At 46.3% G+C, this 24,356-nt stretch overlaps 1 protein-coding gene across 1 annotated transcript in view; it reads left to right on the top strand.

The window, feature by feature from the left end:
* Nucleotides 1-24,356, top strand: part of TBXAS1 (thromboxane A synthase 1) — a 168,421-nt gene that overhangs the window by 101,613 nt on the left and 42,452 nt on the right. The window contains exons 6-9 of the mRNA XM_068972907.1: nt 3,729-3,817; nt 5,825-5,973; nt 7,543-7,673; nt 12,845-13,159. Of these exons, the coding sequence (XP_068829008.1) occupies nt 3,729-3,817; nt 5,825-5,973; nt 7,543-7,673; nt 12,845-13,159 (684 nt within the window). The remainder of the gene's footprint in view (nt 1-3,728; nt 3,818-5,824; nt 5,974-7,542; nt 7,674-12,844; nt 13,160-24,356) is intronic.

Raw genomic sequence — 24,356 nt, forward strand, 5'->3', positions numbered from 1 at the left:
GAGTACACCCTTGGTCCACGCACGCCTAGTACAATTAACCAGCACTCTAAGCCCTTATGGCTTGATGAGCAGAAAATTCTTCACTAGCTTCCATCTACAAATGCTCCCTCCAAGAGTCTCTGCAGTAGGGAACATGGGAAGGGTCTCAGATACTCTGCCATCTCTCCACTGGGTGTGTAGGTGAGTTGTGCTTTAAGTATCTACTCCTTGACCTGCTGCCCGGCTGCCTGCAGGTTCCTGCACTGAGGAACCTGTGCAATCCTGAGCTCAGGCCAGCTCACTGACTCTCACTCAACAGAGGTGCCCTTCTGCTTCTCTGACCATCCCCCATGGCCAGCAAGGGGGCTCCTGGGGACACAGCACTTTCATTACACCCCAGACCACGTAGGGCTGGCTTGAAGTAAGTTATGGGAGTGAGGGGTCCAACAAGACTGTGTGCCCCTCCAACCTTGGGCAGCAGCAGCCCAGGCTGGCCCCCCTGCCAGGCCTCTCCAATCACCTGACTGTCGCAGGGCAGGGAAGAAATGACTCTGCTCAGAACAGATGGTAGGACAACTTTCTACAGAGGTGCATGTTAGGTAAATGTAAAGCCTTTCTAATGAATGGACACTCAAGCGTCAAAAAAACAACGGCACCTGATGATGACTCATGGAAAGAAAACTTGTGGTTTTTGTTGACCTGAACCTCAGTATTTGCCTGTGTTATGTGTCTTATCAAAAAGTCAACACATACCTGGCTTTGCAACTGACATGCAGGGAAGTGATCTCTGCCTTTCAGGAGTGATACTGATGAGAGAGAGAGAGAGAGAGAGAGAGAGAGAGAGAGAGAGAGAGAGAGAGAGAGAGGAGAGGGAGAGAGAGAGAGAGAGGGAGAGGGAGAGAGAGAGAGAGAGAAGTAAGAGTGGAGAGTGTAGGCAAACTATGCAGTACCCAGAGTAGCTGACGGGCTAGGGAAGGATGGTCCAGTGGATGCTGAGGGGTGAGGGGCAAAACTTGCTGTCCAGGTATCTGAAGCACCCAGGTGGCTCAGTGGTAAAGAATCCACCTGCCAATGCAGGAGACTCAGGATCAGTCCCTGGGTTGGGATGATCCCGCTGAGGAGGAAATGGAAACCCAATCTAGTAATCTTGCTGGGAAAATCCCATGGAGAAAGGAGTCTGATGGACTACAGTCCAAGTTCAAGTTCAGTCGCTCAGTCGTGTCCAGCTCTTTGTGGCCCCATGGACTGAAGCATGCCAGGCTTCCCTGTCCATCACCAACTCCCAGAGCTGGCTCAAACTCATGTCCATCGAGTCAGTGATGTCATCCAACCATCTCATCCTCTGTCGTCCCCTTCTCCTCCTGTCCTCAACCTCTCCCAGCATCAGGGTCTTTTCCAATGAGTTAATTCTTCGCATCAGGTGGCCAAAGTATTGGAGCTTCAGCTTCAGCCTCAGTCCTTCCAATGAATATTCAGGACTGATTTCCTTTAGGATGTACTGGTTGGCTCTCCTTGCATCCCAAGGGACTCTCAAGAGTCTTCTCCAATACCACATTTCAAAAGCATCAATTCTTCAGTGCTCAGCTTTCTTTGTGGTCCCACTCTTGCATCCACACATGACTACTGGAAAAACCATAACTTTGACTAGATGGACCTTTGTTGGCAAAATAATGTCTCTGCTTTTTAATATGCTGTCTAGCATGGTCATAACTTTTCTTCCAAGGAACAAGCGTCTTAATTTCATGGCTGCGGTCACCATCTGCAGTGATTTTGGAGCCCAAGAAAAGAAAGTCTCTCATTGTTTCCATTGTTTCCCCACCTATTTGCCATAAAGTGATGGGACTGGATGCCATGGTCTTAGTTTTCTGAATGTTGAGTTTTAAGCCAACCGTTTCATTCTCCTCCTTCACTTTCATCAAGAGGCTCTTTGGTCCCTTCTCTTTCTGCCGTAATGGTGATGTCATCTGCATATCTGAGGTTATTGATATTTCTCCCAGAAATCTTGATTCCAGTTTGTGCTTCATCCAGCCCAGCATTGCCCATGATGTATTCTGCATATAAGTTAAATAAGCAGGGTGACCATATACAGCCTTGATGTACTCCTTTCCTGACTTGGAACCAGTCTGTTGTTCCATGTCCAGTTCTAGCTGTTGCTTCTTGACCTGCATACAGGTTTCTCGGGAGGCAGGTCATGTGGTCTGGTATTCCCATATCTTTAAAATGGGCTACCGTCCATGGGGTCACAAAGAGTCAGCCACAACTATGCACACACTGCACAGGGAAGCAGAAAGAAATGAAACCAGCCAGCAGGTGTTAGAGGGAATCAGATCCTGCCTCAGTACAACAATATAACTTCTAACAAATAGATTAACGCTTTATAACCTTTCCCAGCGCCTCAAGCCTTAACTGAACAGTGGTCTTATGTAATCATTAAAACTCATTCATTCATTCAATGAATTACTATGTACCAAGTGATGTTCGAAGTGCTGAGGATACAAAAATGAACAAACAGACAAAAATCTCCCCTGATCACAGAAACTGATATTTTAGTGTCAAAAAAGTAAAATCTAAACATAAGCAACATTTCAAAGGACGTTTTCCACAGGAAATACTCAAAACACTAGATTACAGCATGTTGCTTTAGCTATGGTGTCAGTCCTGATTGTGACCTGGTTCAAAGGATTCCCCCTGATGTTTCCAGCTTGGCTTTTCAAAAATACAGGAGAAAATAAAAGGTCATGTGGGTGCCCATTGGGTTCCACAAAGAATTCCACTCACTGCAGTCAGACTTTTAGGGTCAACGTGGCGGGTGGCCAAAATGAGAACTAAATTTGTTGAAGCTAGATCATGGTTACATGAATGTTCATAATCCCAACCATTCTTTCTGTGTGTATGTTAGGTATTTTCCATAAGAAAGATATTTTTTTATTCAAAAAAGAAATTCAGGGGACTTCCCTGGTGGTCCAGCAGCTGAGAATCCGCCTTCCAATGGAGGGGACGTGGGCTGGATTCCTAGTCTGGGAACCAAGACCCCACATGCTGCAAGGCACCTAAGCCCACATGCTGCAACTGAAAGCCTGCTCATCGCAACAAAGACCCAACAGAGCCAAACAAATGAAAAAACAAAAAAGAAATTCAGCAGTAGTCCTGGATATCAAAGGCCTCTTGAAATCAAGGGTTCCCTATATTCGAAGTTTTAAACAGCTTAAGCAGGAATGAATAACCATCCATCCACGTGCTCTAAAAATGATTTTAGTATTGAATAAGCAGTAGAAAGGGATGAACCTTAGATTCTTCTCAGTACTGAGATTCTACATTCTAGTGGAAGATCTAAAGTATAATTGGAATCAAGCAAACGTGGATTTGGGCTAATTCCTGAGTTAGTACATACGGATTGTGGTCTATTTACTCTCTAATGCTAACCAAATGTCAGAAAACTCAGTGCTGATTCTCATTTCTAAGCATGTAATGATCATTTTCATAATTATTTCACAGTATTTCCTCTAAATCCTTTCTTCTTTTCGCTTTCAAAAAAAAAAAAACCAGATTGTTTGAGCTGAAATAGGCATTTACAGAGATTGTATTTTACAATATTTGTGAATTTTAGATCTTATTCTCAGGTACATGAAAGTCATATCGAAATGATAACCATTTTCACAGGAAGCACCGTACATAACCTCTTCATTCGCTGCTAATTTAGGTGTGCTCTCTGCATGCTGTCCTAATTGCACTTTGTTATCTGTTCCCAGATGATTCCTTTAATCAGCCAGGCCTGTGACGTGCTTCTGACTCACCTAGAGCATCACGCACAATCTGGGGAGGCTTTTGACATCCAGAGGTAAGGGCACTACGTGGCTATATTATAGATGAGAAATCATATTTTTGAACTGCTGTTTCTTGTAACTGTACATAATTGCTGAACAATTACCTTGGGACCAACAAACTGTGGAAATGCTTACAAGATCCAAAAAGTGTGGGTAGACTGACTAAGAAGAAGAAAGGAAACCCATGGAAAATGTGAAGCGAATACAAATGAAGCCCTGGGGGCTGTGACGTGTGCAGGGAGCGCTGAGTGGGCGTGTTTTGTGAAGGGACGTGCCCTCCGACCTCTGTAGACCCAGGAGGTGGCAAGACATGTCTGGGCAGAAAGGACAGGGTCTGGAGGGGCACAGTCCATGCAGTTTCAATTCAAGAAAAACTGTGCCCACCCCCCTCAGCCTAGAAGCCATAACTTAGTGGTGGAGCCTCAATTTAAACGACTGATTGTCTGGCTTTTTGCCTAATTGACCTCTGCTAAATCATGGTTTATATCAGATTAAGAGTCACACAGCAGATCAGCCAGAAGCCAACTTGCTCTCATTATCAATGTTAATAAAATCATAACATAATCATCACCAGCATTTACATTCTACCATATTGTTTACAAAATTGTCTCCTCCACATTCTCTCTGGTCATGACATGCATGAGCTGGGTGAGGGTATGGCTTCACCCAACTCACTGAGTTGGGTACTCAGTTGCTGAGCTCCTGCTCAGTTGGCCCAGCAGCCATAAAAGCAAAGTTAATAACTCTTAAAACCTTTACATCATCAATGTTTAGGATCAGATGAAATCACATTCAGCAGTCACGTTGCTGTTTTTGCTGTCACCAGGAAATGTGTCATCAATTGTAGAGATGTTCTCAGTAAAAGAGGTCAAAATAAAACACATCATCTGAAGATGTCATGTAGTCCTTGATGATAAGTGGCTATAGAATTTGTGAAGAAGAGGAACTAAGTGTATACCTACGTCAAGCCACAAAAATAGACCCTTTCGTTAGCAAAGGATATGAATTACCAGCTGTTAGCCTTTTTAGAAGCAACTTAACTATCCCTACAAAGAAAACAAAAAAAGGTTATTCTCTTAGAGCTTAAAATGGCCATTTGAGGGGCAGGTTTCCTAGAGCCTAAGAGGTTAATTTTTCTGGAGCTACTGCCAGACACTTTTCCTTCTGTTTGTTTCTAAAGTGCAACGTGTGTTTCCTGTAATAATATACATATGTTCATGAAACTGCTCCCAAAGTTTGTCTTATGTTTATTTGAGTGTAAAAGGGCCCTGGTTTTTTTATTTGTTGCTCCAATGAAAACTGTAAAACCATTAGGAGGAAGAGGGAGACAGAGTTAATAAAACTAGACAATCAGCTTGCTATTACTAATTTCATCAATCACAACTTGCTCTATCTACATCAATCAGTCGTTAGACCTGGCCTTGGAAGGGCTCTGCACAACTTTGGAGTAAAGCACATAGACTCTGGGTCAAGTGTTTTTTCTCCTTCATGGGGAAGAAAAAGTAAAGTGTATTTCTTGGTATTTGACTTTGCCAGGATGACCCCATTTTGTCTAGATCAGCTCCCTGTTAGGTATATATGTCTTCCTTTGAATGGGCTTCCCAGGTGGCTCAGTGGATAAAGAATTTGTCCACAATGCAGAAACCACAGGAGACCCGGTTTCGATCCCTGGGTCAGGAAGATCCCCTGGAGAAGGGAATGGCTGCCCACTCCAGTACCTTTGCCTGGAGAATCCCATGGACAGAGGAGCCTGGTGGGCTACTGTCCATGGGGTTGGACAGCTGAACAGGATTGAAGTGACTGAGCACACACACACACACCCCTTGAATTCTGCTGTTGTCCTCCCAGGATCTCACCCCAATGTGATAGAGGGGAGGGTTCCTCTCCTACCGCCCCACTCCAGGTCTGCTGGAGCCCCCCTTTGAACAGGTAGATGGTGCAGTCGTGCACTCCGGGAGGAGGTGGATAGGGAGGCCGGTGGCCACCTCCTTCCTGAGCACAAGTGGTTCCCTCCCCTGTAGAACCTACTGCTGCTACACCACAGACGTGGTGGCCAGCGTCGCCTTCGGCACCGAAGTGGACTCCCAGGAGACTCCTGAGCACCCCTTCGTGGAGCACTGCAGGCACTTCTTTGCATCGTCCATCCCCAAACCTCTTCTGGTTTTACTCTGTAAGTGCAGCTCCTGCCAACAGGGGTAAACTGGGCAAGTTGGGCAGACCCCATGGTACCACACTCTGGGTGTCTCTGAGAGTCACCCTATGGAGTTTGCCCTGCAGAGCCCTGGTCTCCCTGGAGATGCCCAGGCTCCTCTGCACCAACCTGGGGCCTCTTACCCACACAGGCAGGCCTGGCCCAGCTTACCGGCCCGCAGTGAGCACGGTCGAGGTGCACAGGGCTGAGAGGCCTGCTGTGCTGCCTCCGCTAGTGCTTGTTTCCACCACGTGAGAAAGGCATTCTCCTCCCCACTTCACAGATGAGAAAACTGAGGCTGGAAAGGCTGAGTCAAGATGGGAACCTAAAACCTTTCATTTTCTAGGACATATGCCTCCCCTCCAGCAAAACCCTCTTTAGAACACTACTCTGCTTGAAGCCCAACACATAGTGAACTGGAAACCATGTGATGAGTGACTAGCAGATTACCCAAGGTGGGGAGACCAGTCCATCGATCTTATTTCTATTTTAGAAGTGAGTGTTTACCCTCTGGCCAATTCCGGTGTCTTCTTGCTTTTATGGAAGCACTTCAGTGTTGTTACTATGGTTATTGATTATTGCCATAATTCCAAACCATTCTGCTGGGCTGGTAAATTCTATTTCCTTCCTTGGTCAGTTTCATTCTCATTTCCGAGTCAACTTCCGTGGAAGCCCCTGTCACCTCCATCTGCTCTGCACTGACACTGTATAGCGCTTGTCGCTATGGCAGTCAAAGCGCAGAGGGTCACCCCTCATCCTCTACACCCCAGGGGAACTGGTTCCCCTTGCCATCAACCACAGGGCATCCTGTGCACTGCAGGGCACATGGGTCCACTTCCCATGGTGGCTGTCACTCCAAGCTCTCCCTCCCTGCTGTGTCATTTTGGTGCAGGCCCCTGCTCTTGAAAATGGGCAGAGCCTGCTGAGACATGCATGGATCAGAAGGGTCCTCTCCCTCAGCTCACACAGCTCCCATGTGTGCCTGTGTACAGGAGACCCACTGTGAATGCTGAGAATCTGAACTGAGCCGCACTCCCCAGGGACAGGTTTGGCCCCACGGTCCAGGCTATCATCCAGGAGGGAATAAGTGGCAGCTCTGGGGAAAATGATCCAAAGGAAAAAACAAAAAATGCAAATGACCAGAAAGTTAAAAAAGGAGATCGGCTTCCACCACTTGCTAAGACTTGAAACATGGCCTGCAATCTCTTCTTTCCTGATGAAATACAGAAATCTTGGACCCTCCTATCTAGGACTAGGGAAATTAACTTATAAACATGAGACTGGCTGCTTGAGGGCCAGGTGGAAGTGGACCCTCAATTGAAGCCCCACTTCCATCGTATAGACGTTTATCGAGCGCTTACTTCATGCAAGGAAGGGTGAGGAGTCCAGAGGTGGAATCCCGCTCTGAGCAGCGGTGATTCAGAGGGGGAAGACAAGCCTTCAAAAGACTAATTCAAGGCCAGGGTTTGCTTCCTGGCAACAGGCATCTAATAGCCCTGGTTTATTCTCACCCTCTTTTCAATGCCACTTTTGTTTTTCTCTTTCAAGTATCATTTCCATCCATAATGGTCCCACTGGCCCGGATTTTGCCCAATAAGAACCGAGATGAACTGAATGGCTTTTTTAACAAACTCATTAGGAATGTGATTGCCTTGCGGGACCAGCAAGCAGCCAAAGAGGTAATGTATTTTAATAGGACACGTTGTCGGAATGGAATAGAAGCTAATTTGGCATCGCTGTCTGCTTTCTCTCCCTCCCCTCCCAGCCCTGCACACTCATGCCATGCGGACAGCAGTGGCCTAGTGCTTAGAGCTTGCCGGGGCAGCCAAGAGAGAGAAGGGGGGCAGGGGTGGGAGGCTGAGGAGGAACAAATAAGGAGAGAGAGGTGAAAGCAGGCAGGAAGGATGGCGAGGAGCAGCAGCCCAGAGCAATCTGTCCACCCTCTGACCCAGGGGAGTAGAATTAAAGCTGCCCTCCCCTCAAGCTCACAGGCCGCCTTATTTCAAGCATCACCCCCAGCACAGGTTATGGCTGCCCCAGAGAATTTTCTAGATAAAGCTGCCCACATGTGCTTTTCATCAGTATATTCTTTATATTGAAAAACAGCAAGATGGAGCTTTACAGCATGAACAGCACTGTTTTGAGAGGGGAGATCAGGCAGCTGGTCACCAATCCCACAATCCCTCTCTGCACGGAGGGATGGAGGGTGTTACTGCAAAATGCATGGTTGAGGGCCCTCACGTGCTTCACTGAGAACTAGAAATTTCTTTCCCCTTTGGGGATATGCCCTACGCTTGGCACACAGTAGGAATCAAGTAAATATCTGTTGATTGCACTTGGCTGAGAATAGAAATAGGAATGTTCAGTGTTAAGGAAACTAGTTTCAATATTGGATATGCTCGTGCACGTATGATGCTATTCTTTATGGGCCTTACTCTAGTCAAGGAAACGACTGAAAAGGAAAAAACAGGGCTGAAATGTCTCTTCCTGAATTGGCTTGCATAAGATGTAGCTTTAAAAGTGTTTGCCCGGGCTTCCTGAGGCGCTCAGTGGTAAAGAATCCGCCAGCTAATGCAGGGGATGTGGGTTTGATTCCCGGTTCGGGAAGATTCCACATGCCGCGGAGCAGCTCAGCCGGTGCACCACAACTATCAAGCCTGTGCTCCAAAGCCTGGGAGCTGCAATTACTGAGCCCGAGTGCCTCAACTCCTGAAGCCCCTGTGCCCTAGAGCCTGCGCTCTGTAACAGGAGAAGGCACCACGATGGGATACCTGCCTATCCCAACTAGAGAGTAACCCCTACTCTTGTAGTGAGCCTGCACTCACTATAACTGGAGAAAAGCCCACGCAGCAACGAAGACCCAGCACAACCAAAAATAAGAAGAAATAAACAGGGGCCTTTCCCGGCAGCCCATTGGTTAAGAATCTGCCTTCCAATGCAAAGGATGCAAGTTTGAATTCTGCTCGAGGAACTAAGAGCCCACATTCCACCTGACCACTAAGCCACAACTAAGACCTGACACAGCCAAATAAACAAACGTTTTAAAACATAAATAAATTTAAAAAAATTTTAAGTGTTTTCTCAAAGACTGGGGAGGTCAGAGAGATTACCAAGAGAAGATGTGTGGTCCAGTGTCACTGTGATGGCAGATGATGAGATCAAGGCAGATGCAGTCAGTTAGTGGCCAGTCGCAGGGAGTAGCCTCTACCTCCCCAGCTTCACATTCTGGACACTGTGAAGCAAAGGTGTCCTTGTCCAGAAGGTGGGGGAAAGTGCAGACAAGCTTGCCCTTTGGCCCATACCACTGGGAACTCAACCTGCCACCCTTCGAGGTGTGAGAAGAATCAGTTCCTGGTGTCCTTGGCCCAGCTCTGCCATTTGAAAGGACAGAACATTCTTATCCAGGTCCATGCTCCTCCAGGGTGAGCCTGGGGAAGGAGGGATGAGCAAAGTCCCGTTTTCAAACCTTAATACTACTGTGAAGGCCTTCCTTCATGCACATGAGGTTTGTCACACACCCTTCCTACCCCCAGCCTGAAACCCACTCACTGGTGGAGGAATCAGGCTGAAAATTCTCAGACTGTTTGCACCAAATAGCTTGCTAAGAGGTGAAGGGTTATTAAAGATCCAATTACTAAGATTGCCTCAAGCTTTTCCTTTTTTAAACTCAAGAGCTATTTGTTTCAAACAACGAGTTGATCTGAGAAAAACCTCCCAACCATGAATCCAGGACTGCCCATGTCAAGACAGAGCTATATGGTTACTAAGAAAACTTGCTTTAAACCCATCTAAACTCCGTAGACATTCCATCAAGCAGATGTGTGTTTGCGCAGTGGAAAATGCAGCACAGATGTTAAAAGGTAAATATTTTTCTAAGCTCTCGCCAATGGGTGGATTAGACACCTACATCTATCAGGGTTCGTATTTTTCTTGGATATAACCATAAACCAGCACTGTTGCAGGCCTAAATGGGCAGTGTTCAAATAGTCTCTGTGATACAGTGCAAATAAAAGGAACCCATCAACACTAATGCTCCTCTCCAGTGCACAGGCCCCAGAGAGCCGCCCTTTCCTCTGGCCTCTGGGGTTGGAGGTTAAGACAGATTTCTATAAGGCTCAGCAGCCCTGAAGCAGCCTGGCTGAGCCAGGATGAGGGGAAAGGATGCCAGCTGCAGCTCTGCCCTAGGGTGGATCCAATGAGGTGGATGTGGCTTCGCCCTCCCTTCCACCATTGTCCTCATGTGACTCCAGCAAAGCCACAAGCAAGCCTCCGGGATTGCGACCATTAGCATCTGAGGAGTTTCAAATGAGCGGGTCAAGAGAGAGCCTGGGATGTTCTGGGGTCCCCGAATGGCATCTGGAATCCGAGAGAGTTCACCTCCCACTCATGCCATCGTGCCCGGCCCTGGGACCAGAGTTAGAGTCTCAGATGTTGCCCAGGCAACAGGAAGGAAGCTGGGGAAAGTCAGCCCTTGTGGATGCTGTTTGGGAAGCAGATTGAGCAGGGCCAGGGTGGAAAGAGGGGGGCAAGGGCCATCCTCCCAGCCAATCCTATGCAAGCAGGCTGGCAGTATGTGGGGCCTTGCCTCCCTGAGTCTCAAGATTCTTGTGGCCCACAGGCTGAGCTGTGAGCCCCACTAGAATCTCCACAAAAGACACCTTCCAACCAGTAGAGCTGCAAGGGTGTCATGACCCAAGGGTCTCATGATTTAAGGGGGTCACGACCCAAGGGTCTCATGATCTAAGGGTCTCATGACCCAAGGGTCTCATGATCCAAGATTCCTGCTCCAAAGCATGCAGTTACAAGTAAATCCAACACAGCCTTCCTCAAAACACACTTAGGACAAGGCTGGCTTATTAGTATTTGTGGAGTTGTTGGTTGCAAACCTAACATGTGCTTGACCCAATACAGGCATGGGGTGGGGTTGGGGGTGGGGCACAGGATCCTGCCCTGGAGATGCAAGCAACCCTGTGTGACCTGACAACCCTGTGTGACCTGACAACCACTTTTGTTGTTGTTGTTTAGTCACTAAGTCGTATCTGACTCTTTGTGACCCCATGGACTGTAGCTCGCCAGGCTCCTTTGTTCATGGGACTTCCCAGGTGAGAATACTGGCGTGGGTTGCCATTTCCTTCTTCAGACAACCTCCTTAAAAGATGCTAATGTGTGTGACATAGATTACGGATTTGATAGTAATCCAGAAGCCAAAGGACTGAGAAAATGATGCAACAAGTCAAGAACTTTGAAATGATCATTTTTCCTCTTGGTGGTTCTAATACTCGCCCTTTCGGTGTTGAGTCCCATAGACTTCAGAACAGAGTAATCCATCGGTGGTCCTTCATCACATCCAAGAGCTGTTCAAAGATGAGATGTGTCAGGGACACACTTTGTCAGCGTTAAAGTGAAAGTCGCTCAGTTGTGTCTGACTCTTTGAGACCCCATGGACTGAATTCTCCAGGCCAGAATACTGGAGTGGATAGCCCTTCCCTTCTCCAGGGGATGTTACCAACCCAGGGATTGAACCCAGGGATGGAACCCAGGTCTTCTGCATTGCAGGCAGATTCTTTACCAGCTGAGCTACCAGCAGTGTCGGAGCTAAAGTAATACATAAACACTCCATTGTTACACTTGTAAATGGGGTAGTGTAAATAGAGAGGATCTGCAAAGTACTGATAAGGAAGGAGGGGGAAATGGTAAGAAAGCTCTAACTTAAGTGGGGCAGGAGATTACTGAGGATAGAAGGGACCCAACCTGAGGAGGACGAGCAAAATGCAGGCTGGAGACTTGGAAGGCAGGCTTCTTCATATGAGTTCCCTCCCCGCCCCCAGGTCCTGTGAACTCCCTGCTGTGACAAAACTAGACACAGAAGTCCACCCTGGAGGGTGGGATGTGAACAATGGAGCACTTACTTCGATTTATATTTTAAATATTTATTTATTTGGCTCCACCGGGGCAGGCAGGATCCTTAGTCATGGCATGCAAACTCTTAGTCACAGCATGCGGGACCTAGTTCCTTGACCAGGGATTGAATCCAGGCCTCCTGCACTGAGAAGCACAGAGTCTTAGCCCCTGGACCACCAGGGAAGTCCCTAATTTAATTCTTTACGATGCTTGAATTGCTTTATTATCAGAAAAACCAACCAACCAACGATACAAACGCAGATGAAGGAAAATAATAAAAACCTCCCTGGTTTTCCCAGCTCCTTCAGCTCACCATGAACTGCTGGGTGAGTGAGTGAATGAAGTCGCTCAGTCATGTCCGACTCTTTGTGACCCCATGGACTGTAGCCTACCAGGTTCCTCTGTCCATGAGATTTTCCAGGCAAGAATATTGGAGTGGGTTGCCATTTCCTTCTGCAGGAGATCTTCCCAACCCAGGGATTGAACCTGGGTTTCCCACATTGTAGGCAGACGCTTTACTGTCTGAGCCACCAGGGAACTGCTGGCAAGGATGTTGCTAAACATTTTCTACATGTGGACACATGTAATCACAGACATTGTCCAGGTGCCATTCATACAGACATGAGGTTCTGCTTTACACACTGTTCAGCAACTTGCTCTCTTTACTTACCAAAGTGGCTTAACATCTTCCTGAATCAGCCCAGCAAGAACAGCCTCATGCTGTACAGGCAGCAACACAGCCCGCTGATGGCTGCACTCAGTGCTGTAATGAGGAACGGTGGGAGGGGGTGGTCCCAGGCTCCCCTCATCTCAGACAATCCCACAAAGAAAATCCTCATTCCTATTGACTCTCTGAAAGCTGCGTGTGCTCGTCTTCTTCTGTGCTGTGAGAGTGCTCTCTTGTGTGACTCTAAGGCCCAAATGTGTGTTTTCTTCTTTCCTCCCTTAGAGGAGGAGAGATTTCCTCCAAATGGTCCAGGATGTGCGCCATTCTGCCGCCACCGTGGGCGTGGAGAACTTTGACATCGTCCGTCAGGTCTTTTCTGCCACCAAATGCCCAGCAAACCCTTCCTGGCGACACCCACCCAGACCCCTGTCCAAGCCTTTGAGTGTGGATGAGGTGGTGGGCCAGGCCTTCATCTTCCTCATCGCTGGCTACGAGATTGTCACCAACACTCTCTCTTTCGCCACCTACCTCCTGGCCACCAACCCTGAGTGCCAAGAGAAGCTTCTGGAAGAGGTGGACCGTTTCAGCAAGAAACATGTGAGTACAGTCATCCGTGTGGCTTTGTGTTCATCAAAGTGAAACTTATTTTTGATAACCATCTTGCCAAAATCACATTCTAAGCGTATAAGCATGCCGTGGCCCAACTTCTCCATCTCTCTGGGTTAACAAGTAAAATGGAGTACTCAGAACAACACGGAGGAAAAAGAAACAAGAATTGTCGCATGCCTTCACTGCCTGGGATGGTCCATGAACCAAGCCTGGCTCAGGGAAAATGCAGAACCCCAGGCAGTCAGAGGTCAAAGGTAAGGGAAAGGGAAGGAGACCTGGTTTCCCAACACTCTGTCTGCAGATTTTCCATGCTCAGGAAGGTGGGAGTCAGCCAGAAAATGGAGCCAAGTGGAAGACAGAAGCAGGCCTAAGGATAGGCCAAGTCAACGCAGAAGTGGAGATGGGGAGAGTGCTAGGGAAGGGGTCTGGGAATGGAGCGACTGAAACAGGGCTGGATTCTAGATATTCCTTCTAGATGGGGCTCCTCATTGCTAGACCAGAAGCAAACTTTAGGGTGCAGAGCTTGGCTACTTTTTCACATCATTTTTCCCTGGATGCTTATGTGTACATTGCTTTAACTTATGAGCTGTTAAAGAAAGTAATTTTAAAAATCTGTGCTTTCAAAGGAAGACCACCATAATAGAATCCTTTCTAATACATTCTGATGACGTAAGGACTATTACATTCACAATGTTGGGAGGAGAGCTGTTCCATTATAACAACTGTCAGAATTTTTTTTCCATATATTGACTTGAAAACTGATTCCCAGGAAATTCTACTTCCTTATTCCACCAGGGAAAGTATTGGGTTGGCCAAAAAGTTTGGTTTTTTTGATGCAAGGTTAGCTTTTCTTTTGAAAATTGCATTAACTATGTTACTAGTTGCCTCAACTTCTGGCTCATTGAGAGCTTCTGGTCAACTTAATGTCCTGTAATGTTTTGACATCTGCCAAGCCAGTTTTCCCCTGGAGAAGGCAATGGCAGCCCACTCCAGTACGCTTGCCTAGAAAAATCCCATGGACAGAGGCTGCAGTCCATGGGGTCGCTAAGAGTTGGACACGACTGAGTGACTTCACTTTCACTTTTCCTTTCATGCATTAGAGAAGGAAATGGCAGCCCACTCCAGTTTTCTTGCCTGGAGAATCCCAGGGACGGGGGAGCCTGGTGGGCTGCCATCTATGGGGTTGCACAGAGTCGGACACGACTGAAGTGACTTAGCAGCAGCAGCAGCAAGCCAGGTTTCCCCAATCCATTGCTTGGACTATTGATTTTCTGAGCCTAGATGCAAGAGTTTATATTTATCCTTATTACTGCTCAAGTCAGTCAAAATAATTTTGAATCTTGATTCTGGCATCTGTCATATTATAATTCCTCCAGCTTTGTGTCATCTGGGACTTGCTCAGCATGTCTCCTATTTCATCCAAGTCATTGATTAAAGTGTTGAACAGGACAAGTCTTCCCTCCAGGTTGACATTGATCTATTAATCAATATTCTTTGGGCAGGGAGTCTCAACAAGTCATGAATTCAAATAATCCTACCACCTCCTCCCATCTCATCCTATTTCATACGTAGTTGTGTTTTTGTTTTCAGTTGAGACGGGGATGGAGGAAGGAACAAAGATAGTTGGGGTACGCTACTGCAAGAGAAAAATGGGGAGCTGAAGGTATATTAGGATGCTGTTAGGGGCAGGTAACAAAACCCCAACCCAAACTGACTTAAGGACAAAAAAAAATAGGCAGGAGATGCTTATGAATACAGATAATTGAGCAGCTTAGGAATAGATGTTGTTGTTTAGTCGCTAAGTTATATCCGACTCTTTGTGACCCCATGGACTATAGCCTGCCAGACTCCTTGGTGCATGGGATTTTCCAGGCAGGAATATTGAAGTGGGTTGCCGTTTCCTTCTCCAGGGGATCTTCCTGGCCCAGGGATCAAACCTGCTTTTCCTGTATTGACAGGCAGACTCTTTGTCGCTGAGCCACCAGGGAAGTCCAGTAATAGATGTGGCTTCAAACAAACCTTTACCTCGGCTCAAAGATGGGCTCTGGTCCTAGTTTCTCCCCACTTCTTGGCTGAGCTCTTTTCATATTGGTCCCATTCTCAGGTGTTCCCTTCTCTTGAAACCCCAGGCCACTTGCTGAGAACATCTGGGAGACAGGCTTCCACTCATAACCAAAGGAGAAGAGTCTGTGACCCCAGATTCTCAGCAAGAGTCATTAGGTTCACCCTGGTCAGAATGCTTAGGTCACTGCCCATTCTTGAACAGACTATTGTGGCCAAGAGAACAGGAGCATGGGTGGGCTTAAGTCAATCCATCCTACCCTCAGAGTCAACTGTAGTCAAGTCCTATGACTAAGAACATGGGAGCAGACATTCCAGCAGTTACTCCAGGAGGTGGTCAAGGCAAGAGAGGGAATTCGGCCCCCTGGTCTCAAATAAACCAGAAGGCAGGTCAAACTAAAGACTTTCAAGCATCTGGAGAGTGGTCAGCCATGTAGTGGATGTGGTGGTGGTTTGGAGAGGGGGCAACAGCTCTGAGAGGCAGAAGTCATGACTCACCTTCAGGGAATTTAATTGCCAATTAAAACAATAGTCTATGTCTATTACAACAGCACCTCCTTCCAAGTGAAATTCTCCAGGGCAACAGAAGGCAGCACTTGATCGAGTCTAGAATGAGTGATGTCATGCAGAGAGTTTGGGGCTCTAGGGAAGGGAACACCAGCTACTCTGTAATTCCATCTTGTTATGTTCATCCATCAGGAGGATACAGACCTGAATGCAGGTCTGAAAGCAGACACAGAGGCCTTAGATACACAACGCCTTAACTCTGAGGTGGCCTAAACTGACCTCGACCTTGAGGAGGGTGAAACTATCTCACTTTACCCTGCGCTCCTTCAAATCCCTCTAGCCTAGGATGGGAGCTTTTTTCCTCAGAGAACTACCTCTTATGGGACTGTGCAAAATGTGTGTGTGTGTGTGTGTGTGTGTGTGTGTGTGTGTGTATGCATGCATGTGCCTTCATGCTCAGTCATGTCCAACTCTTTGTGACCTCCACTGACTGTAGCCCACCAGGTTCCTCTGTCCATGAAATTTTCCAGGCAAGAAGAGTGGAGTGGTTTGCCATTTCCTTCTCCAGGGGAACTTCCCCACCCAGGGACAGAACCTGTATCTCCTGTGTCCCCTGAATGTTGCCAGTCAAATAAACAGATTTTAGGAGATAAAGTTTCTCAAACTTTAGCATACATAAAACCATCTAGGAAGTCTGTTAAGATATAGAGTCCAGGGCCCTTTACACAGAGATTCTCCTTTCATAAGTCTGGGCCAAGGCCAATGAACTCCCATTTTAAATACACATCCCAGGTGATTTTCATGCAGTCCTTGTTTCTACCTTGAGAATACAGCCTTTGTACCCAATGCCCTGGCCCAGCTGTGCAGGCTCCAAGGTCATTTTCTCTCTCCAGGTAACAGCTGGGACTGTCTCTGAAAAATGGGACTATATAGAACTGGTCTATAAATTAAATAAATTTGGCAGTCACAATAGTGTTAATAGTTGTATAGCCTTGCACATGGTATACATGCAATAAATATTTTCAGGTTCTCTTTTTTCTTTTTTTCTATAATCAGAGTTCTGTTAATATGGGCCATCTGTCAGAACATGGAAATGCAGATTAGCTGTTCACACATTAGATATTTTCCTGAAAATATTCCTGAAAATTTGCATGTAAAGTATGACTTGTGATAATTTTCCTGCTGGTTTCCATTCAACAAATATTTTTTGAGTGCCAGTTAATGCCAGAGTCAGGCTCCAGACATTGCACCCAAGAATGCTCTGGCCTAGTTCTTCCATAATATACCTGAGACCCCCATGCATCTCATTAGATGGTCTTCTCTTGTATTTTTCAATGAGATCATTAGATTTGAGCTCTTGAGTTTCTCTTCCCCGAGCCTATCATTTTTTAGCAATGCCCTATGAGAATCCAATGAAAGCTAAGTTTTCTTCCCATGAAAAAGCCTATGTGCACTGTATCAGGATTCTTTCTGCTGACAGTGACAGAGAATTCAACCCAGGTTGGCTCAGGAAGTTCATTTACCCACATAACTAAAAACTGTAGTGTAAATCTACCTTCAGGTATGGCTTGACACGGGGGCTCAAACTCTGTCACTGAGACCCAGCTTGTCCTCTCTCCCCTCTCAGCTCCAATCATGCTGGGCATATGCCATTCTCACACAAGATCTCCCCTAATGGTCTCAAGACAGCTGTGTAACCAGTTTGTTCAATAGCCTGAACTAAGTGAAGTATTAATACAAACATGGAATCCTTTGGTGCTTTTCCCCCCCAATTATTTCTTTTAAAAATGATCTGATGAATCGTCTTCCCTCTCCTAGATGATATCTTGGACAGATTGCAAAGGTTTCAATTCCCTTTGGCACTAAATAGTTCAAAACAGTCTGGTCCAGTTTACAACTTCAGTCTCAGACCCAATTCAATGCCCTTAGCTCAGGATGACCTGTGGTCTGAGGAAGCTGTCTAGGGGAGGGTACTTGGTCTGTTCTTTCACCCTCTTTCCTCTCCTCCCTCTGATTCCTGGACCTCCATCTCCTCTCAGGGGTGGGCTTCTAACAGATCCCCAAATCCTGTCTAAAGGGGTCATCTCTCAGCCCTTCCCCTGTGTTGCCTTCTGGTATGGAGTGGAAACAGGCTGTCTCCTGAGGCCAGCCCTTCCCCACAGCTCCCTGACAGAAGAGGGGCTCCTGCCTCACAGCTTCTGGGTGTTGGGGTCTCCTGGTGGCAGCCAACCCTCTTAGTGCTGGCAAGATGGCTCCAGCTGACCCATACCTTGCACAGAATCTGAGTGGTCACACACCTTGGCTGTAGCAACAGGGGCTGCTCCTTCTGCTGTCTCCTCTCTAAGCCCTGACGTCTCTCTCCTGTTACTTAGCCTTTGCTCAAATAAACAGAGGTCAAATGAACAACCGCGCTGCATGGGCACGTGGCTCCCTGGAAAACCATAGCCAGACTCAGGGGGCTGCCCCACTCTCTAGGTACGGCTCTTTTGGACCCCCTTCCCCCTTGCTGCCGTTTGACTCAGGACAGGCGAACTCTTCTCTAGGCTGAAGAATCCTTGCTCTGACAAGTCTTCCTTAAATCCCTCTCATCTTTCTATGGGCTGAGGATAGGGACAGTGGGAGAGCCCATCCAGCTCCAGTGTGAAGAGTCTCTTTCCTGGGGATCTCAGTGAAAGTCTCGCGGCATCTCACTGACAGAGATTGATTGGGTCATGCGTGCACCTCTCAGCCAATCACCTGGGCTCTGGGGGATACAACGCTTTGATTGGCTCAGACCTGGGTCACTCTCCTGGTCCCTGGGCGAGGACTCAAATGGAGTCAGTCCCCAAATGCCCGCTACAAGGAACCCACAGTTCCCTGACAGGGGAGGGGCTCCTGCCTCACACTTACTAGAGTGGGGTGAATGGCTGCTGGGTGCCAGAAAACAGTGTCCATCCCTGTACCTAGAATCCATGGTTTCCGGATGAAGCTCCTCCTTTCAAATTACGTGTTCTGCAATCACTCTCACCTTTGCACTGAGGTTCTAAAAACTAATTTTCCAGACTTGAAGGTACAAGTCCAACAGTGCTCAGCACTGCCAGCTCTTTTGCATAACTAAATAGTGTGTACTCCTAGCAAATGACGTGACCACTTCATACCAAGTGTCTGGTGATGTCCACAAAGCCAGCCAATGCTTCTTTATTGATTAGAATGACACCCAGGTTGGCAGTTGGCCTTGTAGCATCCTTTCCCAGTGAAGACGGGAAATTGTCCTTGGTAAGGTCACTGATGGAGAAGGCAATGGCACCCCACTCCAGTACTCTTGCCTGGAAAATCCCATGGACGGAGGAGCCTGGTGGGCTGCAGTCCATGGGGTCGCACAGAGTCGGACACGACTGAAGCGACTTAGCAGCAGCAGCGACAAGGTCACTGATACAGGGACTCTCCTTGAACATATTGAATGTCTGGCAGATAAAGGACTACTCCAAGGTCTTCCTTCACTATTGAAGATAATCTTAATACATGTTTTAAACCCACTTATTTAGTCTGGTAATACCTCACCTCTCACCATCCTTTTTGATCCAAGTGGCCTTGATTACTTCTCTCTTTTCAGGGCAGAGATCTCTGTTCCAGATGTCAAACAGCTATGTGTGTACTCAGTGGCTCCATCATGTCTGACTCTTTGGGACCCCGTAGACTGTAGCTCGCCAGGCTCCTCTGTTTATGGGATTTCCCAGACAAGAATACTGGAATGGATTGCCATTTCCTATTCTAGGGGATCTTCCTGACCCATGGATTGAACCCCCGTCTTCTGCATTTCCTGCATTAGCAGGTGGATTCTCTACCACTGAGCCACCTGGGAAGCCATTCTCTAATGCATGCCTAGGGCTACTTCTTTTTAGAACATGTATGTTTTCTCCAAAATCATCTGACGTTGGAATTGTGTGTTTGGCTTCCCCTCCTTTCACAAAACCTTCTTTCTTAATTCCCCAGTCTCTTGGAGAACTCTTGCTTTCCCCATGTGTTTCCTTATTCATCTTAAAGGGGAGGTACCTTCATTAAATTCAGTAGTGGAGGAGCAAGGAAAAATTTGTACCATTTGGCCCACTCATAAAATTGAGAAAACACGCCAATTATTTAATAAGACCTCTGTACTGTGGATGCTTCATTGTGTTCTCCAATATCTAATTTTGACAGGGATGAGAGGAGGGGAAAAAAAGCTTCTTTCCATATAAATTGTTTTTGCTATAGCTTTAGCACTTTATGTTGAAATTATTGACTTTTGATCTGGCTAAACCATTCTCTTCTCTTCTTGTTGGTGCCGGACCGTGCCAGCCAAAATTTATGACCCATTTTCCTTCTGTTTAATTGTTGTTATAAATCTGCTGTGAAGAACCTAGTTGTAAATTTATCACAAATTGGACTAGATTGATATACAGCCTCTCTTTAGGATAATTTGAGCACAGTTATGCCTTAGAAGGAAGGCCAAATTCTTAACTTGTCTTGAGGAGCTGCTTTGTAACCATTATAAATTCCTAATTAAAATACAACTTACTCTTTCTTTTTCTCTTAAGGATAAAAGAGCATTTCATGCTGGGTATTTCAGCTGATTAGCTCATACTGCTAATATGAGCAAGGCTGAAGATTTGTTCCTTGAAGTAGCCAGAGGATCTCAAAGGAAAAAAAGCATATTCTGTGGCTACACACACACACACACACACACACACACACACACAGTCATTTCACTCCAACCACCTGTCCTTTGTCACAGCGGGTAGGATTGGGTGGAAAAAAAATGTGACTATCTTAACACAAATTCTTACTATGGAAAAAAAGTCTCCCAGTTTGTATTTCACTCAGGATTCTTTTCATAGGGAGTGTGTGTTCAGTCACTCAGCTGTGTCTGACTCTGTGTGACCCCATGGACTATAGCCCACTAGGCTCCTCTGTCCATGGAATTTTTCAGGCAAGAATACGGGTTGCCATTTCCTTCTCCCGGGGATCGTCTCGACCAGGGATTGAACCCACATCTCCTGCCTCTTCTGCATTGGCAGGTGGATTCTTTACTGCTGTGCCACCTGGGAAGCCCTCACAGGGAGTAGATGACTTTAAGATTCAAGTGAAAAACTGGAAATGGGTTTTTCCCCATTGAGAAGGTTTCCTGCCTTTGTCCAGGTCTGCTGGGGTCCTGCTGTTGGGCGCTTTAGAGGGAGTAAGCTGAGGTGTTCCCCACAGTTCAGTTACTCAGCCACACAGGGCTTAGTGTCTCTTCTGAAAGCTTCCCTTTCCGACACATCCCACAATAGCACAACAGAATGCAGAGCAACAGGGTACAGAGGAAAAGACACGAACAAAGAATAGCTTATGCCCCAAAGTCACACTGTGAAACAGACGAGAACTGGGACTTCAGCAGGCTGAGGGTAGCGGCAGTAGACTGTGGTACCAGCCTCAGAGTCTCAGAGTATAATATACATCAGAATCCCCAGGGGCTCTTGCTAAACTGCAGGTTCCTGTACAGGAGGTCTGGGGTGGGGCCTGAGACTCTGCATTTCCAACAAGTTCCCAGGTGATGCCAATGCTGGCAGTTCATGGCCCACACTCTGTGCAGCCAGGTTTTAAACCCTAAAGGCTTCTCTCCCTCTGTTGTGATGCACATAGCAAATATTTATTCCCTGTGGTGGTTTAGTCACTAAGTCATGTCTGACTCTTGCAACCCCGTGGACTGTAGCCCACCAGGCTCCATGGGATTCTCCAGGCAAGAATACTGGAGTGGGTTGCCATTTCCTCCTCCAGGGATCTTCCCAACCCAGGGATCGAACCCTCACCTCTTGAGTCTCCTGCATTGGCAGGCAGATTCTTTACTGAACCACCAGTTTCAGTCAGTAAAGAATAAGTAAATAAATAAATTCATTTATTCCTAATGATAGTTAAAGTACTGATGTTCTGCCAATGATTAACCTTTTGTTAATAAAGTAAAACAGATTCAAAATTCCCCAACAACAATGGCGCCACTCTCACTTGACTGAGTGAGGGATAAAGTGATGCAGGAATTGCTCAGTCCTGGATGTGTCTTTAGTAGCGTATTACCCATAATCCTGGTGGCTCAGCTGGCAAAGAATCTGCCTGAAATGTGGGAGACCTGGGTTCAATCCCTGGGTTGGGAAGATCCCCTGGAGAAGGGAAAGGCTACCCACTCCAGTATTCTGGTCTGAAAAATTCCATGGACTCTATAGTCCACGGGGATGCAAAGAGTCGGACACAACTGAGTGACTTTCACTTTCATCCATAATCCTAAAATCATCTCAGTTCTTTAAATACAGTTGACCCTTGAACAATGAGGGGGTTGGAGTTGCCAACACCCTGCACAGTCAAAAATCTGAGTAGAACTTTTGAATTCCCCCACCTCAAATTTAACTACTAAGAGCCTCCTGTTGACTGGAAGCCTTACTGATAACATAAGCAGTCAATTAACATATATTGTGTATGTTAGGTTATACACTATATTCTTACAGTAATCTAGAGAAAAGAAAATGTTAAGAAAATCATAAGATTTCTAATTATTTTCATAAGATTCATAAAAAATTTAATAATACTGTCCTGTATTTATCAATACTGCAAGTTTACTTCTTCTGTTTACAAGATGAATCATCTATCAATACCTACATCAATATTGTCTTATATGATACAAAACACTGTAGATGTTATAGGTACTGCTAACACTGTACCTATATGAAAAGAAATTCAAATTTATTTACAGGTATAATGATTCATGTGTTAATAATAAAGAAGTGGCAATATGCTTGCTGTATGGTAGCCTACCATAATCAATATGATGGCTTCACAGTTCAGTTCAGTGGCTCAGTTGTGTCCAATGCTGTGACACTATGGACTGTGGCACACCAGGCCTTCCCTGTCCATCACCAACTCCCAGAGCCTGCTCAAACTCAAGTCCATCAAGTCAGTGATGCCATCCAACCATCTCATCCTCTGTCGTCCCCTTCTCTTCCTGCCCTCAATCTTTCCCAGCATCAGGGTCTTTTCAAATGAGTCAGCTCTTCACATCAGGTGGCCAAAGTATTGGAGTTTCAGCTTCAGCCTCAGTCCTTCCAATGAATATTCAGAATTGATTTCCTTTAGGATTGACTAGTTTGATCTCCTTGCAGTCCAAAGGACTCTCAAGAATCTTTTCTAACACCACAGTTCAAAAGCGTCAGTTCTTTGGTGCTCATCTTTCTTTATGGTCCAACTCACATCCACATATGACTACTGGAAAAACCATAGCTTTGACTAGACGGACCTTTGTTGGCAATGTAATGCCTCTGCTTCACAGCAGCCTAACCTGTGTACTAATCATTGTAAAGTTTTTTGATATATAGTATTACAGTCATATTCATAATACAGTATTGGAAACATTGTTACATTTTTTGAAAAACCACTGACCTGTGATGCTAGGCTGATACAGTGTCTTCGGTTATGGGAGAAGCATACTACAGATAATGTAATTCTTCGAAAGCAAAGTTATAAAACAGCAAGAAAAGATTTTATATTAAATATCACCCTTATGGCTATGGAAGAATAGACTAGTATCTATCCATCTACTATCTATATATATATTTGGGGGGGGGCAGTGCCATGTATCATGTAGGATCTTAGTTCCCTGACCAGGAATCAAACCTGTACCCGCTGTGTTGGAAGCACAGAGGCTTAACTACTAGACTGCCAGGGAAGTCCCAGTATCTACATATATTTCATGCATGTGTGACATACCTTTTTCTTAATTTTTTCAATATTACTAGGCTGTGTGGTTTTGAGTTTTTTCAAATTGTCACAAATCTCCAAAAATTTTTTCCCAAAATATTTATTAGAAAAAAATCTGCTTATAAGTGGACCTGCACAGATCAAACCCATGTTGTTGAAGGGTCAACTCTTAATTTCCTCCAGGGGGTATTTTGGAGGTGGGCGTAGGTTTTGAGTTGATTTAAAGTTGTTTTCAAGGCAGATGAAGGTGGCAACCAGAGCCTTCTCTCTGAATGCACGTATAGACTGGGGACCTGTCACATCCAGTAAGCACCCCCGCAGCAGCTGCACTTTTTGGGCAGGCACCATCTAGACCACAAACACCCCTTACCAGCCCTTGGTGTATACGGCAGCTCTGGGTGCCAATTGAGAGGCCATGGCAAAGGATCTTGGCCAAAGAGAATGTCCTGGATGCTCTCTCGCCAGGGGGCTATACTGTTTTCACTGCAGGAGCAGGAGCTGCAGTGGGGGACCCTGGGATATGTCCAACTTGCCCACTTCCTGTCCTTCTCTCTGGAAGTGTCTGACCCAGAGAAGCAGACTCTCTCACCCTCCCCTGGCATCCCAACAACTAATATCAGAGCAGAGAAGTCTTGACAGTCTCCCAGGTGTGTGCCTGGATCTCCATCTTGTTAATTAGGGTTTGTGGCTACTGCTTCCAAAGCACCAACTCCGGGAAGGAAGAAGGAAGACAGGATAGGAGGCATCTCTGTGCCCATCGTTAGACAACTCAAGAATCCCCAAAGCAAGGTGAATAGCCAACCTGGATCGGGGGGACAGAGGCCCCAGTTTTCAAGTTCTCAGATACACGCACCACCCAGGGCTCAAATGCTTCTGCACT

Source organism: Capricornis sumatraensis, chromosome 5 (assembly GCF_032405125.1).
Source record: "Capricornis sumatraensis isolate serow.1 chromosome 5, serow.2, whole genome shotgun sequence".
NCBI lineage: Eukaryota > Metazoa > Chordata > Mammalia > Artiodactyla > Bovidae > Capricornis > Capricornis sumatraensis.